This window comes from Mobula hypostoma, chromosome 2, assembly GCF_963921235.1.
Source record: "Mobula hypostoma chromosome 2, sMobHyp1.1, whole genome shotgun sequence".
NCBI lineage: Eukaryota > Metazoa > Chordata > Chondrichthyes > Myliobatiformes > Myliobatidae > Mobula > Mobula hypostoma.
In genome coordinates, this window is record NC_086098.1 from 164,084,931 (window position 1) to 164,101,254 (window position 16,324).

A 16,324-nucleotide genomic window follows, 5' to 3' on the forward strand; every position below is an offset into this window, starting at 1 on the left:
TGCCCTTTGCTCCCATCAACCCTTCTCCTACCTGCCCTTTGCCCCCATCAACCCCTCTCCTACCCGCCCTTTGCCCCATCTGCCCCTCTCCTACCTGCCCTTTGCCCCCATCATTCCTACTCCACCCTGCCCTTTGCCCCATCATCTCCCCTCCTCCCTGCCCTTTGCCCCCATCAGCCCCACTCCACCCTGCCCTTTGCCCCATCATCTCCCCTCCTCCCCGCCCTTTGCCCCAATCAGCCCCTCTCCTACCCACCCTTTGCCCCATCAGCCCCTCTCCTACCCACCCTTTGCCCCCATCAGCCCCACTCCTCCCTGCCCTGTGCCCCCATCAGCCCCACTCCACTCTGCCCTTTGCCCCATCTCTCCTCCTCCCCGCCCTTTGCCCCATCAGCCCCCCTCCTCCCTGCCCTTTGCCCCCATCAGCCCCTCTCCTACCTGCCCTTTGCCCCCATCAACCCCTCTCCTACCCGCCCTTTGCCCCATCTGCCCCTCTCCTACCACCCTTTGCCCCCATCAGCCCCTCTCCTACCCACTCTTTGCCCCCATCAGCCCCACTCCTCACTTCCCTTTGCCCTCATCAGCCCCACTCCACCCTGCCCTTTGCCCCATCAGCTCCCCTCCTCCCCGCCCTTTGCCCCATCAGCCCCACTCCTCCCTGCCCTTTGCCATCAGCCGCACTCCATCCTGCCCTTTGCTCCATCAGCCCCACTCCTCCCTGCCCTTTGCCCCCATCAGCCACACTCCATCCTGCCCTTTGCCCCATCAGCCACACTCCTCCCTGCCCTTTGCCCCATCAGTCCCACTCCTCCCTGCCCTTTGCCCCCATCAGCCACACTCCATCCTGCCCTTTGCCCCATCAGCCCCACTCCTCCCTGCCCTTTGCCCCCATCAGCCACACTCCATCCTGCCCTTTGCCCCATCAGCCACACTCCATCCTGCCCTTTGCCCCCATCAGCCACACTCCATCCTGCCCTTTGCCCCCATCAGCCACACTCCATCCTGCCCTTTGCCCCATCAGCCACACTCCTCCCTGCCCTTTGCCCCCATCAGCTGCACTCCTCCCTGCCATTTGCCCCATCAGCCACACTCCTCCCTGCCCTTTGCCATCAGCCGCACTCCATCCTGCCCTTTGCTCCATCAGCCCCACTCCTCCCTGCCCTTTGCCCCCATCAGCCACTCCATCCTGCCCTTTGCCCCATCAGCCACACTCCTCCCTGCCCTTTGCCCCATCAGTCCCACTCCTCCTTGCCCTTTGCCCCCATCAGCCACACTCCATCCTGCCCTTTGCCCCATCAGTCCCACTCCTCCCTGCCCTTTGCCCCCATCAGCCACACTCCATCCTGCCCTTTGCCCCATCAGCCACACTCCATCCTGCCCTTTGCCCCCATCAGCCACACTCCATCCTTCCCTTTGCCCCCATCAGCCACACTCCATCCTGCCCTTTGCCCCATCAGCCACACTCCTCCCTGCCCTTTGCCCCCATCAGCTGCACTCCTCCCTGCCATTTGCCCCATCAGCCGCACTCCTCCCTGCCCTTTGCCCCCATCAGCCACACTCCATCCTGTCCTTTGCCCGATCAGCCGCACTCCTCCCTGCCCTTTGCCCCCATCAGCCCCACTCCACCCTGCCCTTTGCCCCATCAGCCACACTCCTCCCTGTCCTTTGCCCCATCAGCTCCTCTTCCCTACTCCCACCCCTGCCCTCGTCCTCATTACCTTTCTCCAACATCCCCCATGCTCCACACCCCTTCCTCCCTGTCCAACCCTCACCACTCTGTCCTCCTGCCCTCCTCAGTTGCCCCTCTCCCTGCCCCCATCACTCCTCACCACGGGTACCTGCTCTCCAGATCGGGCGGTTGGGTTTTCTTTCGGATGTAACACATTCTCAGGGGGATGGTCTGCTCCTGCTCCGGGTCTCCAGGCTGCGATCCTGGGGGGGGCGGGGAGCCTGAACCATTCGTGGGATTGGAGGAGGGGTCCCAGCCCAGCACCGACCCTGGTGATGCGTTCTTGAAGTACGATGACACCTCTTTCAGGTACTTCACTGGCAGAAGAGGAGAAATGTGTCAGTAACTGTGACCAGGGGCTTACCTGCTGCTCCAGTTCCCCAGAACTATTGGGCAGGAACAGGGGCAAAGTGAGTAACTGGATTTGGTGGCCGACAGCCTGTGATGAATCACTGACAAGGCTTGTTTAGTCTGCTGGTCCTCGGCACTTTCAGCAGAAAGTCAGATAAAAGCCAGAGATGTTTATGGAAGAGACAGATTGAGAAAAGTGGAGATCGAGAGCAGGAAGGAATTAGTCTGATCTTGTAGCAGTAACGTTTCAGTATCCTCAATGCTGTCTTAATGAAGGGTGTCCAAAACATCCATCGTTTATTCTCCTCCTGACCTGCAAGAGTTCCTGCAGCATTTTGTGTGTGATCCGAACACCACAAAACTCAAACAGCTCCCTCAGTGAAGGTGCACGCGAAGGAGCAACGACAGAGTTCCGACTTAGAGACTGACTCAAGGAACTGGAGCTGCAACTCAATGACCTTCAGCTTGTCAGGGAAACTGAAACAGTGACAGACGGGAGCTAGTCACCCCAAGGCTACGGGTGACTATCAGGAGAGGGAAGGGAGAACACCAGATAGTGGAGAGTATCCCTGTGGCCAATCCCCTCAATAATAAATACTCCATTTTGAGTACTTTTGGGGGGATGACCTACCTGGGGGAAGCAACAGGGGCTGTGCCTCTCACCCTGTGGCTCAGAAGGGTAGGGAACGGAAGAGGAGGGCAGCAGTAATAGGGGACTCTACAGTCAGGAGGACAGATAGGCGATTCTGTGGATGCAAAAAGGAAACACAGATGGCAGTCTGTCTCCCAAATGCCAGGGTCCATGTTGTTTCTGATCACGTCCACAATGTCCTGAAATGGGAAGGTGAGCAGCCAGAAGTCGTGCTACATATTGGTACCAACGACATGGATAGAAAAAGGGAGGAGGTCCTGAAAGCAGAATACAGGGAGTTAGGAAGGAAGCTGAGAAGCAGGACCTCAAGGGTAGTAATCTCTGTATTGCTGTCTGTGCCACATGACAGTGAGGATAGGAATAGAATGAGGTGGTAGATAAATGTGTGTCTGAAGAATTGGATTAGGGAGCAGGGATTCAGATTTCTGGGTGATTGGGACCTCTTCTGGGGCAGGTGGGACCTGTACAAAAGGGAGGGGTTGCCCTTGAATCTGAGGGGGGCAATATTCTTGCAGGCAGGTTTACTAGAACTGTTGGGAGTGGTTTAACCCTTACATACTGTTCGGGTCAAATTTGACCCTTTTTGACATCTGACAGCAGTAAAAACATCTTAGATGCCATTTTAAAGCCAAAATTCGAAGACTTTTCCTAAAGTGACACAAAATGCGCATGTAGCCGCCCCACCGCCGGCCACCCTCAGGGTCGCTCGGCTCGCTGTTGTCTAGGGAAACAGCCTCGGCCCTGGCAAACTGGGTAATTCGTTTGTGTGGATGCTGTGTGAGGTACCCCACCCCGCCCAAATAACAGACAACACACCAGATGCAATTAAATGATATACAGTTTATAGATATTACTGGAACTATATAATTAAGAGAGAATAAAATATAAAAGGAAAATAAAAGGGGCCACACTTATCAAAGTTCAATCTCTTCGTGCACAAAAACCGTTGGAGCTCAAGGACCTTCTTCTTCACCCTGTGACCCCCTCGGACCACCTCGACCAGCCGCCTGGGACCAACAATGGTGGTCGACCAGACGCTCCACACGAGTCCGTCTCCGTCTCCTTGCCGAACGCCCTCCTCGGGGTCCGGCCCCGCTAGCAGACTCACAGCACCTCGTCCATCCTCTGTCTCGCTTTCCCGCCTTCTGTCCTAAAACCCCGCGCATACAGTATCTTCAAATACACCAAAACCATAACAACTATCCCTATTGGTTGATAGCACTCTCTTATCACACTCTACAGCATAAACAAACTGCTAACGCAAACTTTCTCAGCGTTTAACACAACAAAGCCGCATTCCCCAGATTAACATAACAAACACGCCATTTTAATTAGCCTCCGCAGTAACATAAAAATCGAAACGCCCTCACATGCAAAAATGAAAATATTTTAGAATTTTATACTTTTGTACAGGTGCTACAAATTTTTGTACATTGAGGTTGTTCCGGGTCAAATTTGACCCATATCTATTGAAATGGATTTTAGATCTCTGAAACATTAATTAAGGATTAATGTACATTGAGGCTGTTCTGGGTCAAATTTGACCCGTATCTATTGAAATTGATTTTAGATCTCTGAAACATTAATTAAGGATTAATCACCCATTTATTAATGTCAGATAGGCTATTTATACATTCTAAATAGATCTGTGGTTCAAAGTTTGGTATAGGCACTTGTTATGAGGAGATTCTTGGGCTGGGTCAAAACTGACCCGGACCATACTGTGAAGGTACAGAATATGAACAGTATGTAAGGGTTAAACTAATACGGCAGAGTGATGGGAACCAGTACGATAGAGCTGAGAATGAGCCAGCAGGTTTACGAGTAGATGACGAGTGTAACATGACTGTAAGGAAGGACTGATTCTGGCACGGTCCCAGAGGACTGGAAAATCACAAATGTCACGCCACTCTTTAAGAAGGGAGGAAGGCAAAAGAATTTATACGTCAGTTAGCCTAACCTCAGTGGTTGGGAAAGTGTTGGAGTCTATTATTAAGGATGAGGCTTTGGGGTACTTGGAAACTAATAATAAAATAAGTCAACGTCAGCATGGTTTCTGTGAAGGGAAATCTTGCCTGACAGAGTTCTTCGCGGAAGTAACAAGCTGTGTCAACCAACTAGTGGGAATGTTCAAGGACATTTTCAACCTCTCACTGTTACGGGCAGAAGTCCCCACTTGCTTCAAAAAGGCAACAATTATACCAGTGCCTATGAAGAATAATGTGAGCTGCCTTAATGACTATCGCCCGGTAGCACTCACATCGACAGTGATGAAACGCTTTGAGAGGTTGGTCATGACTAGACTGAACTCCTGCCTCAGCAAGGACCTGGACCCATTGCAATTTGTCTATCGCCACAATAGGTCAACAGCACACGCAATTTCAATGGCTCTCCACACAGCTTTAGACCACCTAGACAACACAAACGTCTACGTCAGGATGCTGTTCATTGACTATAGTTCAGCATTTAATACCATCATTCCCACAATCCTGATTGAGAAGTTGCAGAACCTGGGCCTCTGTACCTCCCTCTGCAATTGGATCCTCAACTTCCTAACCAGAGACCAGTCTGTGCAGATTGGTGATAACATCTCCTCCTCACTGACGATCAACACTGACACACCTCAGGGCTGTGTGCTTAGCCCACTGCTCTACTCTGTGTGGCTAGGCATAGCTCAAATACCATCGATAAATTTGCTGGCAATACAACCATTGTTGGTAGAATCTCAGATGGTGACGAGGGCGTACAAGAGTGAGATATGCCAACTTGTGAAATGGTGCTGCAGCAACAACCTGGCACTCAACGTCAGTAAGATGAAAGAGCTGATTGTGGACTTCAGGAAGGGTAAGACGAAGGAACACATACCAATCCTTAGAGGAATTAGAAGTGGACAGAGTGAGCAGCTTCAAGTTCCTGGGTGTCAAGATCTCTGAGGATCTAACCTGGTCCCAACATATCAATGTATTTATAATGAAGGCAAGACAGCGGCTATACTTTATTACAGTGGTCCCCAACCAGCGGGCCGAGGACCAATACCGGGCCGCAAAACATGTGCTACCAGACCGCGAGGAAATGATATGATTTGGCGATATGAAACGATATGAGTCAGCTGCACCTTTCCTCATTTCCTGTCACGCCCACTGTTGAACTTTAACACACACGAGGTCATCAGTGACCCAAGATGCAAATGACCCCAGATGCGCAAAGGACCCATTTGTGAATGTCCCCGGTGAATCATCCATGTCAGCGTGGGAGAAAGATAAACTCCTCGAGCTTGCAAATGACGACGGGCTGAAAAGTATGTTTGACATAACATCTCTGCCGGCATTCTGGATCAAAGTCAAGGCTGAATATCCTGAGATAGCCACGAAAGCACTGAAAATGTTGCTTCCATTTCCAACATATTTCTGCGAAGCGGAGTTTTCTGCAATGAATGCAACGAAAACTAAACTACGGAATAGACTGGACATGAGGAACCCCGTTCGAGTATCGCTGTCTTCCGTCATCCCTCGATGGGACCGTCTTGTTGCAGGGAAACAAGCCCAGGGCTCCCACTGATTCAGCGATATTGGTGTGTTGTAATGATTTTATATGTTCATACGAGGGAAATATGCACTGTGTATTTAATATCCAAACGTTACTTAAAATGTTATGATGCTATTGACTTATAAGTGATTTATAATTCAGTGGTCCCAAACCTCTGGGCCCTGAAGAATGCAGCGGTACAGCGGTGGCCGGAACGCACCCAGCACATCTTTAAGAAAAAAGCCGAAATAAACAAGCTAATTGATCAGGTGCTGCCCGGCACGTAAATGTCAGCCTGGATCAGAGGCGATGCAAATCGGCTATTGTATTATTGGCTATGTATTATCATAGTAGGATGGTGGGGTAGAGATACGTCTCTACTAAAGGAGATGTAAGCTGCTCCTTCCTTCCGCTAGCCTGCAGGTCACCCTTGGGCAAGGTGTAGCACCTAGATCAGGGTCACGTGAAGCCACCGGAGCAGGTGGTGGATGGTTGAATGAGCAGCTGGTACATATCACAAGTCCTGGTTATGCGACCACTGACACCAGACAATCTCTGAAGAGTGTTGACAATGGCTGGGTTCACTCATCTTGTAAAGACGCTGCCCAGAAGGTGGCAAAGGCAAACCACTGCTGTAGAAAAATTTGCCAAAAACATTCACAGTCATGGAAAGAGAAAAGACTACCAACAACTATGTGAAGGGGGTCTTCCCCAAAGGCCACGATCTGATTAAAGACAGCCAGAAGACCATGAACGCCCATGTCATATGAGCACAACACTTTACAGTAACAGCCACCATGGGTCAACTCCCACTACTGCCCGTAAGGAGAGTGTACACTCTCCCCTGACTGCGCGGGTTTCCTCCGGGTGCTCTGGTTTCCTCCCACAGTCCAAAGACACACTGGTTGGCACGTTAAATGGTCATTGTAGGTTGTCCCGTGATTCGACTGGGATCAAATTGGGGTTGCTGGATGGTGCAGCTCAGAGCCCGAAAGGGTCTGTTCCACGCGGCATCTCTAAATAAAGAAAGATAACGATGATACTGTGATTGATCAATTAAGTAAATCTGGAATTTGAACATCCCCAAGATTACCAATTAGTTAGTATCTCTACCCAACCAGTCAATTTCTGTCTAAAAACGGCACCTGTTCAGAAGAGTGTGGCAACAGGGGTGGTGCTCTCCTTTGCACAGATGTGCCAGTTCATCCTCTACAACAGGGGTCCCCAACCTTTTTTGCACCACGGACCTGTTTAATATTGACAATATTCTTGCGGACCAGCTGACGGGGGGGGGGCGGGTACGGGGGTTTTCAAGTAGGGTTGCCAACTTTTTCACTCCCAAATAAGGGACAAGAGTAGCAGTCAAATATGGGACACTTGTGTTTACCCCGAGAAAGACTACCATGACCATGAAGCCTTGCATGTGTGTACGTGCCGATTTTTTTTCTACAAATCGTTTTTGGCAATTCTACACTCGTGAAACTACACTGTACATACATTATTTCTACTTTATATAGGCTGTGTATTTATCATATCATTCTTGCTTTTACTATATGTTAGTGTTATTTTAGGTTTTATGTGTTATTTGGTAGGTTATTTTTTGGGTCTGGAAACGCTCAAGAATTTTTCCCATATAAAATTAATGGTAATTGCTTCTGCGCTTTACGCCATTTCGGCACGAAAGGTTTCATAGGAACGCTCTACCTTAGCGGGGGAAATACGGGACAAGGGCGGTCCCGTATGGGGCAAAACAATTTAGCCCAATATACGGGATGTCCCAGCTAATACGGGACAGTTGGCAACCCTGGGGGGGGGGGGGGGTTGTTGTTTATCACGACTGAAATGTAGGTGGTAAGTCAACTATGAGTCACTTATAAGTGGCTAATACACTCAATTTCGTTTCTAAAAGGGTTTATCTAACGAATTTAATATTAAACACAGCGTATATTTTCCTCGCATTAATATAGTGATAAGTCAATTATAAGTCACTTACAAGTCAATAGCATCATAACATTTTAAGTAACGTTTGGATATTAAACACACAGCACATATTTTCCCCGCATGAACATATAAAATCATTGCAACACACCAATATCACTCAATCAGTGGGAGCCCTGGGCTTGTTTCCCTGCAACGAGACGGTGCCATCGAGGGGTGATGGGAGACAGCGATACTCGAAGGGGGTTCCTTATGTCCATTCTATTCCGCAATTTAGTTTTCGTTGCATTCATTGCAGAAAAGTCCACTTCACAGAGATACAACGTTGGAAATGGAAGCAGCGTTTTCAGTGCTTTCATGGCTATCTCAGGATATTCAGCCTTGACTTTGATTCAGAATGCTGGCAGAGATGTTATGTCAAACATACTTTTCAGCCCGCAAACACAAGGAAATCTGCAGAAACTGGAATTTCAAGCAACACACACAAAATGCTGGTGAACGCAGCAGGCCAAGCAGCATCTCCAGGAAGAGGTTCAGTCGACGTTCAGGCTGTATCCAGAGAGCCGTGCCTGTCACGTAAGGCACACCACGTGCCAGTCAACATTTCACCCCTCCCAACTAATCAATGCACACTTAACCATCGGCCATCTTAATTGGATTAACCCGTCTAGCACCAAGCCATTGGCCCCCCGGTGAATCACCTGGACCGGACCCTCTGGCCCCCGACCTATAAAGGGTGCTACATGTGCCTGGCTCTCTCTCTTTTTTGCCATCCTCGAGGGACCACCCTGCTTCACTCCAGGCTGAAGACTGCACAGAGCAGTGCTGGAGACACGTGGTGAGCTGTGCATTGAATAGGATTTTGGGAGCGTTTATTGTTATCCCTGTAGCAGAGAGCCATGCCTGCCCATAGTCAAGGGGGGGGCGCAGGTATCGTAGTTACTTTTTCCTTGCTTGTATATGTACCTGCACTCTATCCCCACACCGTTTTTCCGTGTATTGTACTGCCGACCTGACTTTTCCCATGCTCGTCTGTTCTAAGCGCGTTTGTGTGAATACTGTAGCCACTTGTGTTGTCCCCAAGCTCTTCTCCCCTTGTAAATAAACTCCTTATTGTTAAAACTGTGTGTCCAGAACCCTTGCCTTTGAGACCCAAAGAATCTGTCTCATTTCCATCACAACAGAGGGGGAGGGGGAGATCCAAAATGATAGGAGAAGACAGGAGGGGGAGGGATGGAGCCGAGAGCTGGACGGGTGATTGGCAAAAGGGATACGAGAGGATCATGGGACAGGAGGCCCAGGGAGAAGGAAAGTGGGGGGGGGGGGAGCCCAGAGGATGGGCAAGGGGTATAGTCAGAGGGACAGAGGGAGAAAAAAGGAGAGTGAGAGAAAGAATGTGTGTATATAAGTACGAGGGGGAGGTAGGGCATTAGCGGAAGTTAGAGAAGTCAATGTTCATGCCATCTGGTTGGAGGCTACCCAGACGGAATATAAGGTGTTGTTCCTCCAACCTGAGTGTGGCTTCATCTTTACAGTAGAGGAGGCCGTGGATAGACATGTCAGAATGGGAAGTTGATCTTCTTCCCACGCTGACATGGATGACGCGCGAGTAATGACCTCACGTGCGTTCAACAGTGGGCATGACAGGGAATGAGGAAAGGTGCAGCTGACTCATATCGCCAAATCATATTGTCTCCTCGTGGCCCGGTAGCACACACTTTTCGGCCCGGTGGTTGGGGACCACTGCTCTACAGCACTAGCAAAGTACCGGCAGCCATCACCAACTGTGCTGTTAAGTGGAACTAACTCAATGGCCTTATGATTTATAGAGTAGCACCTAACCTCTCTGCTCCTATACTCTGATGATGATGATAGCATCCATCTGTCTCAAACGACAATGGAAAATCAATCCATCAAACAATCAACAAACCGGGCCGGAAGGTGTGGAGATCCTGAGATACCCAGTCATCAAGATCCCCCTCTCACCCTCACAAGTGCAGTCCAAAGGAAAGCTCACGAAGCAATACGTTTGACACCAGCTCCGCTGCAGGAGCTGCCAGAAGGATGTTCAATAACGTCCAGCTGCGTTGGGGCTCCACCTCCGCTCCGGATTTGCTGTCTGGGTTTATTCCGGTAGCCTTCATCTCTCCTGAGGCTTATAGATAGATAGATAGCATATCTACGCTCTATTCTTAGTTGGTGCAGCTGTAACGAAACCAAATTTCCCTCGGGATTAATAAAGTATATCTATCTATCTATGTACTGAGTTACAGTGAAGAGTTTGCCTTGTATCCCATTCTTACGGATCAGAGCATTACGCAGTGCACTGAGCTACAACAGGCTAAAACAATCACAAGGCAGAATAAAGTGTAAAAACTAGAGAATAAAGTGCAAGATCATAATGAAGAAGATTGTGAGGCCAAGTGTCTATCTCACTGTAGAAGAGGTCCACACAAGACATTCTGATAACAGCGAGATAGAAGCTGTCCTAGAGCCCTGTGGTACGCGGAGGGTGTGACCTCCCGAGGTTCCACAGGTATCCTGATGGTATCTCATCCCATCAGTCAACCCAAAACCTAACTCCACCCACTTTGGCAGTGTTAAGTTCAATCACCACTTTACAGTCTAGTCAAAATTGTTGTGTCTGAAGACAAACTCCTCACCATCAACAACTCCCCCTCTTTTGCCATCTGCCAAGTCTCTAGACCTTCCCCTCTTCAGCTGCTTCAGCAGTGACCTTCCCCCCATTTCAGGGTCAGGGGTGGGGTGGTCACTGGTGACTACCAGATGCTCAGCATCATTCTCACCTCATCTCATTTGCAAGTGAAGTGAGCCTCCATCACACAGCATCACTTAAACAACCTCTATCCACTGGCAGGCAACAACACAAGCGCCAAGCAATGGCCATCTTCAGCAAGAGAGTGTCAGGCCATCTTCCCCTGAATGACCAGAACCAACAGAAAGGATTCTTTGGTGATAGTGGACTAATCCAGGCATGATCCTCTTTTGTTACAATCCCCAGAGAACACCAGGTGGGAGGAAAGAAAGCAATATGAACATAGAACGTAGAATAGCACAGCACAGTACAGGCCCTTCGGCCCACAATGTTGTGCTGACCCTCAAACCCTGCCTCCCATATAAGCCCCCACCTTAAATTCCTCCATATATCTGTCTAGTAGTCTCTGAAACTTCACTAGTGTATCTGCCTCCACCACCAACTCAGGCAGTGCATTCCACGCACCAACCACTCTGAGTAAAAAACCTTCCTCTAATATCCCCCTTGAACTTCCCACCCCTTACCTTAAAGCCATGTCCTTTTGTATTGAGCAGTGGTGCTCTGGGGAAGAGGCGCTGGCTATCCACTCTATCTATTCCTCTTAATATCTTGCATACCTCTATCATGTCTCCTCTCATCCTCCTTCTCTCCAAAGAGTAAAGCCCTAGCTCCCTTAATCTCTGATCATAATGCATACTCTCTAAACCAGGCAGCATCCTGGTAAATCTCCTCTGTACCCTTTCCAATGCTTCCACATCCTTCCTATAGTGAGGCGACCAGAACTGGACACAGTACTCCAAGTGTGGCCTAACCAGAGTTTTATAGAGCTGCATCATTACATCGCAACTCTTAAACTCTATCCCTCGACTTATGAAAGCTAACACCCCATAAGCTTTCTTAACTACCCTATCCACCTGTGAGGCAACTTTCAGGGACCTGTGGACGTGTACCCTCAGATCCCTCTGCTCCTCCACACTACCAAGTATCCTGCCATTTACTTTGTACTCTGCCTTGGAGTTTGTCCTTCCAAAGTGTACCACCTCACACTTCTCCGGGTTGAACTCTATCTGCCACTTCTCAGCCCACTTCTGCATCCTATCAATGTCTCTCTGCAATCTTGACAATCCTCTACACTATCTACAACACCACCAACCTTTGTGTCATCTGCAAACTTGCCAACCCACCCTTCTACCCCACATCCGGGTCGTTAATAAAAATCACAAAAAGTAGAGGTCCCAAAACAGATCCTTGTGGGACACCACTAGTCACAACCCTCCAAACTGAATGTACCCCCTCCACCACGATCCTCTGCCTTCTGCAGGCAAGCCAATTCTGAATCCACCTGGCCAAACTTCCCTGGGTCCCATGCCTTCTGACTTTCTGAATAAGCCTACCGTGTGGAACCTTGACAAATGCCTTACTAAAATCCATATAGCTCATATCCACTGCACTACCCTCATCTATATACCTGGTCACCTCCTCAAAGAACTCTATGAGGCTTGTTAAACATGAGGAAGAGGATTTCTTGGAATGTATGCGGGATGGTTTTTTGAACCAACATGTCGAGGAACCGACTAGCGAGCAGGCTATTCTGGACTGGGTTTTGAGCAATGAGGAAGGGTTAATTAGCGATCTTGTCGTGAGAGGCCCCTTGGGTAAGAGTGACCATAATATGGTGGAATTCTTCATTAACATGGAGAGTGACGCAGTTAATTCAGAAACAAAGGTTCTGAACTTAAAGAGGGGTAACTTTGAAGGTATGAGACGTGAATTAGCTAAGATAGACTGGCAAATGACACTTCAAGGATTGACGGTGGATATGCAATGGCAGGCATTTAAAGGTTGCATGGATGAACTACAACAATTGTTCATCCCAGTTTGGCAAAAGAATAAATCAAGGAAGGTAGTGCACCCGTGGCTGACAAGAGAAATTAGGGATAGTATCAATTCCAAAGAAGTAGCATACAAATTAGCCAGAGAAAGTGGCTCACCTGAGGACTGGGAGAAATTCAGAGTTCAGCAGAGGAGGACAAAGGGCTTAATTAGGAAGGGGAAAAAAGATTATGAGAGAAAACTGGCAGAGAACATAAAAACGGACTGTAAAAGCTTTTATAGATATGTAAAAAGGAAAAGACTGATAAAGACAAATGTAGGTCCCCTGCAAACAGAAACAGGTGAATTGATTATGGGGAGCAAGGACATGGCAGACCAATTGAATAATTACTTTGGTTCTGTCTTCACTAAGGAGGACATAAATAATCTTCCAGAAATAGTAAGGGACAGAGGGTCCAGTGAGATGGAGGAACTGAGCGAAATACATGTTAGTAGGGAAGTGGTGTTAGGTAAATTGAAGGGATTGAAGGCAGATAAATCCCCAGGGCCAGATGGTCTGCATCCCAGAGTGCTTAAGGAAGTGGCCCAAGAAATAGTGGATGCATTAGTGATAATTTTTCAAAACTCGTTAGATTCTGGACTAGTTCCTGAGGATTGGAGGGTGGCTAATGTAACCCCACTTTTTAAAAAAGGAGGGAGAGAGAAACCGGGGAATTATAGGCCGGTTAGCCTAACGTCAGTGGTGGGGAAACTGCTGGAGTCAGTTATCAAGGATGTGATAACAGCACATTTGGAAAGCGGTGAAATGATCGGACAAAGTCAGCATGGATTTGTGAAAGGAAAATCATGTCTGACGAATCTCATAAAATTTTTTGAGGATGTAACTAGTAGAGTGGATAGGGGAGAACCAGTGGATGTGGTATATTTGGATTTTCAAAAGGCTTTTGACAAGGTCCCACACAGGAGATTAGTGTGCAAACTTAAAGCACACGGTATTGGGGGTAAGGTATTGGTGTGGGTGGAGAATTGGTTAGCAGACAGGAAGCAAAGAGTAGGAATAAATGGGACCTTTTCAGAATGGCAGGCGGTGACTAGTGGGGTACCGCAAGGCTCAGTGCTGGGACCCCAGTTATTTACAATATATATTAATGACTTGGATGAGGGAATTAAATGCAGCATCTCCAAGTTTGCGGATGACACAAAGCTGGGTGGCAGTGTTAGCAGTGAGGAGGATGCTAAGAGGATGCAGGGTGACTTGGATAGGTTGGGTGAGTGGGCAAACTCATGGCAGATGCAATTTAATGTGGATAAATGTGAAGTTATCCACTTTGGTGGCAAAAATAGGAAAACAGATTATTATCTGAATGGTGGCCGATTAGGAAAAGGGGAGGTGCAACGAGACCTGGGTGTCATTATACACCAGTCATTGAAAGTGGGCATGCAGGTACAGCAGGCGGTGAAAAAGGCGAACGGTATGCTGGCATTTATAGCGAGAGGATTCGAGTACAGGAGCAGGGAGGTACTACTGCAGTTGTACAAGGCCTTGGTGAGACCACACCTGGAGTATTGTGTGCAGTTTTGGTCCCCTAATCTGAGGAAAGACATCTTTGCCATAGAGGGAGTACAAAGAAGGTTCACCAGATTGATTCCTGGGATGGCAGGTCTTTCATATGAAGAAAGACTGGATGAACTGGGCTTGTACTCGTTGGAATTTAGAAGATTGAGGGGGGATCTGATTGAAACGTATAAGATCCTAAAGGGATTGGACAGGCTAGATGCGGGAAGATTGTTCCCGATGTTGGGGAGGTCTAGAACGAGGGGTCACAGTTTGAGGATAGAGGGGAAGCCTTTTAGGACCGAGGTTAGATAAAACTTCTTCACACAGAGAGTGGTGAATCTGTGGAATTCTCTGCCACAGCAAACTGTTGAGGCCAGTTCATTAGCTATGTTTAAAAGGAAGTTAGATATGGCCCTTGTGGCTACAGGGGTCAGGGGGTATGGAGGGAAGGCTGGGTTCTGAGTTGGATGATCAGCCATGAACATAATAAATGGCGGTGCAGGCTCGAAGGGTCGAATGGCCTACTCCTGCACCTATTTTCTATGTTTCTATGTTTCTATGATCTGCCCTTCACAAAGCCATGCTGACTATCCCTGATCAGACCATGGTTCTCTAAATGCCCATAGACCCTATCTCTAAGAATCTTTTCCAACAGCTTTCCCACCACAGACGTAAGGCTCACTGGTCTATAATTACCCGGACTATCCCTACTACCTTTTTTGAACAAGGGGACAACATTCGCCTCCCTCCAATCCTCCGGTACCATTCCCGTGGACAATGAGGACATAAAGATCCTGGCCAGAGGCTCAGCAATCTCTTCCCTCGCCTCATGGAGCAGCCTGGGGAATATTCCGTCAGGCCCTGGGGACTTATCCATCCTAATGTATTTTAACAACTCCAACACCTCCTCTCCCTTAATATCAACATGCTCTAGAACATCAACCTCACTCATATTGTCCTCACCATCCTCTCATTGGTGAATACCGAAGAGAAGTATTCATTGAAGACCTCGCTCACTTCCACAGCCTCCAGGCACATCTTCCCACCTTTATCTCTAATCAGTCCTACCTTCACTCCTGTCATCCTTTTTTTCTTCACATAATTGAAGAATGCCTTGGGGTTTTCCTTTACCCTACTCACCAAAGCCTTCTCATGCCCCCTTCTTGCTCTTCTCAGCCCCTTCTTAAGCTCCTTTCTTGCTTCCCTATATTCCTCAATAGACCCATCTGATCCTTGCTTCCTAAACCTCATGTATGCTGCATTCTTCCACCTGACTAGATTTTCCACCTGACTAGATTTTCCATCTCACTTGTCACCCATGGTTCATTCACCCTACCATTCTTTATCTTCCTCACTGGGACAAATTTATCCCTAACATCCTGCAGGAGATCTCTAAACGTCGACCACATGTCCATGGTACATTTCCTTGCAAAAACATCATCCCAATTCACACCCGCAAGTTCTAGCCTTATAGCCTCATAATTTGTCCTTCCCCAATTAAAAATTTTCCTGTCCTCTCTGATTCTATCCTTTTCCATGATAATGCTAAAGGCCAGGGAGCGGTGGTCACTGTCCCCCAGATGCTCACCCACTGAGAGATCTGTGACCTGACCCAGTTCATTACCTAGTACTAGATCTAGTATGGCATTCCCCCTGGTCGGTCTGTCCACATACTGTGACAGGAATCCGTCCTGGACACACTTAACAAACTCTGCCCCATCTAAACCCTTGGAACTAATCAGGTGCCAATCAATATTAGGGAAGTTAAAGTCACCCATGATAACAACCCTGTTATTTTTGCACCTTTCCAAAATCTGCCTCCTAATCTGCTCCTCTGTATCTCTGCTGCTACCAGGGGGCCTATAGAATACTCCCAATAGAGTAACTGCTCCCTTCCTGTTCCTGACTTCCACCCATACTGACTTAAAAGAGGATCCTGCTACATTACCCACCCTTTCTGTA

The 16,324-nt window shown here is 48.4% G+C and overlaps 1 protein-coding gene across 1 annotated transcript in view; it reads right to left on the reverse strand.

Moving 5' to 3' along the window:
• Positions 1-1,825: 1,825 nt before the first annotated feature.
• Positions 1,826-16,324, reverse strand: part of LOC134357713 (alpha-1-syntrophin-like) — a 28,319-nt gene continuing 13,820 nt past the window's right edge. The window contains exon 2 of the mRNA XM_063069337.1: positions 1,826-2,046. Within this exon, the coding sequence (XP_062925407.1) occupies positions 1,826-2,046 (221 nt within the window). The remainder of the gene's footprint in view (positions 2,047-16,324) is intronic.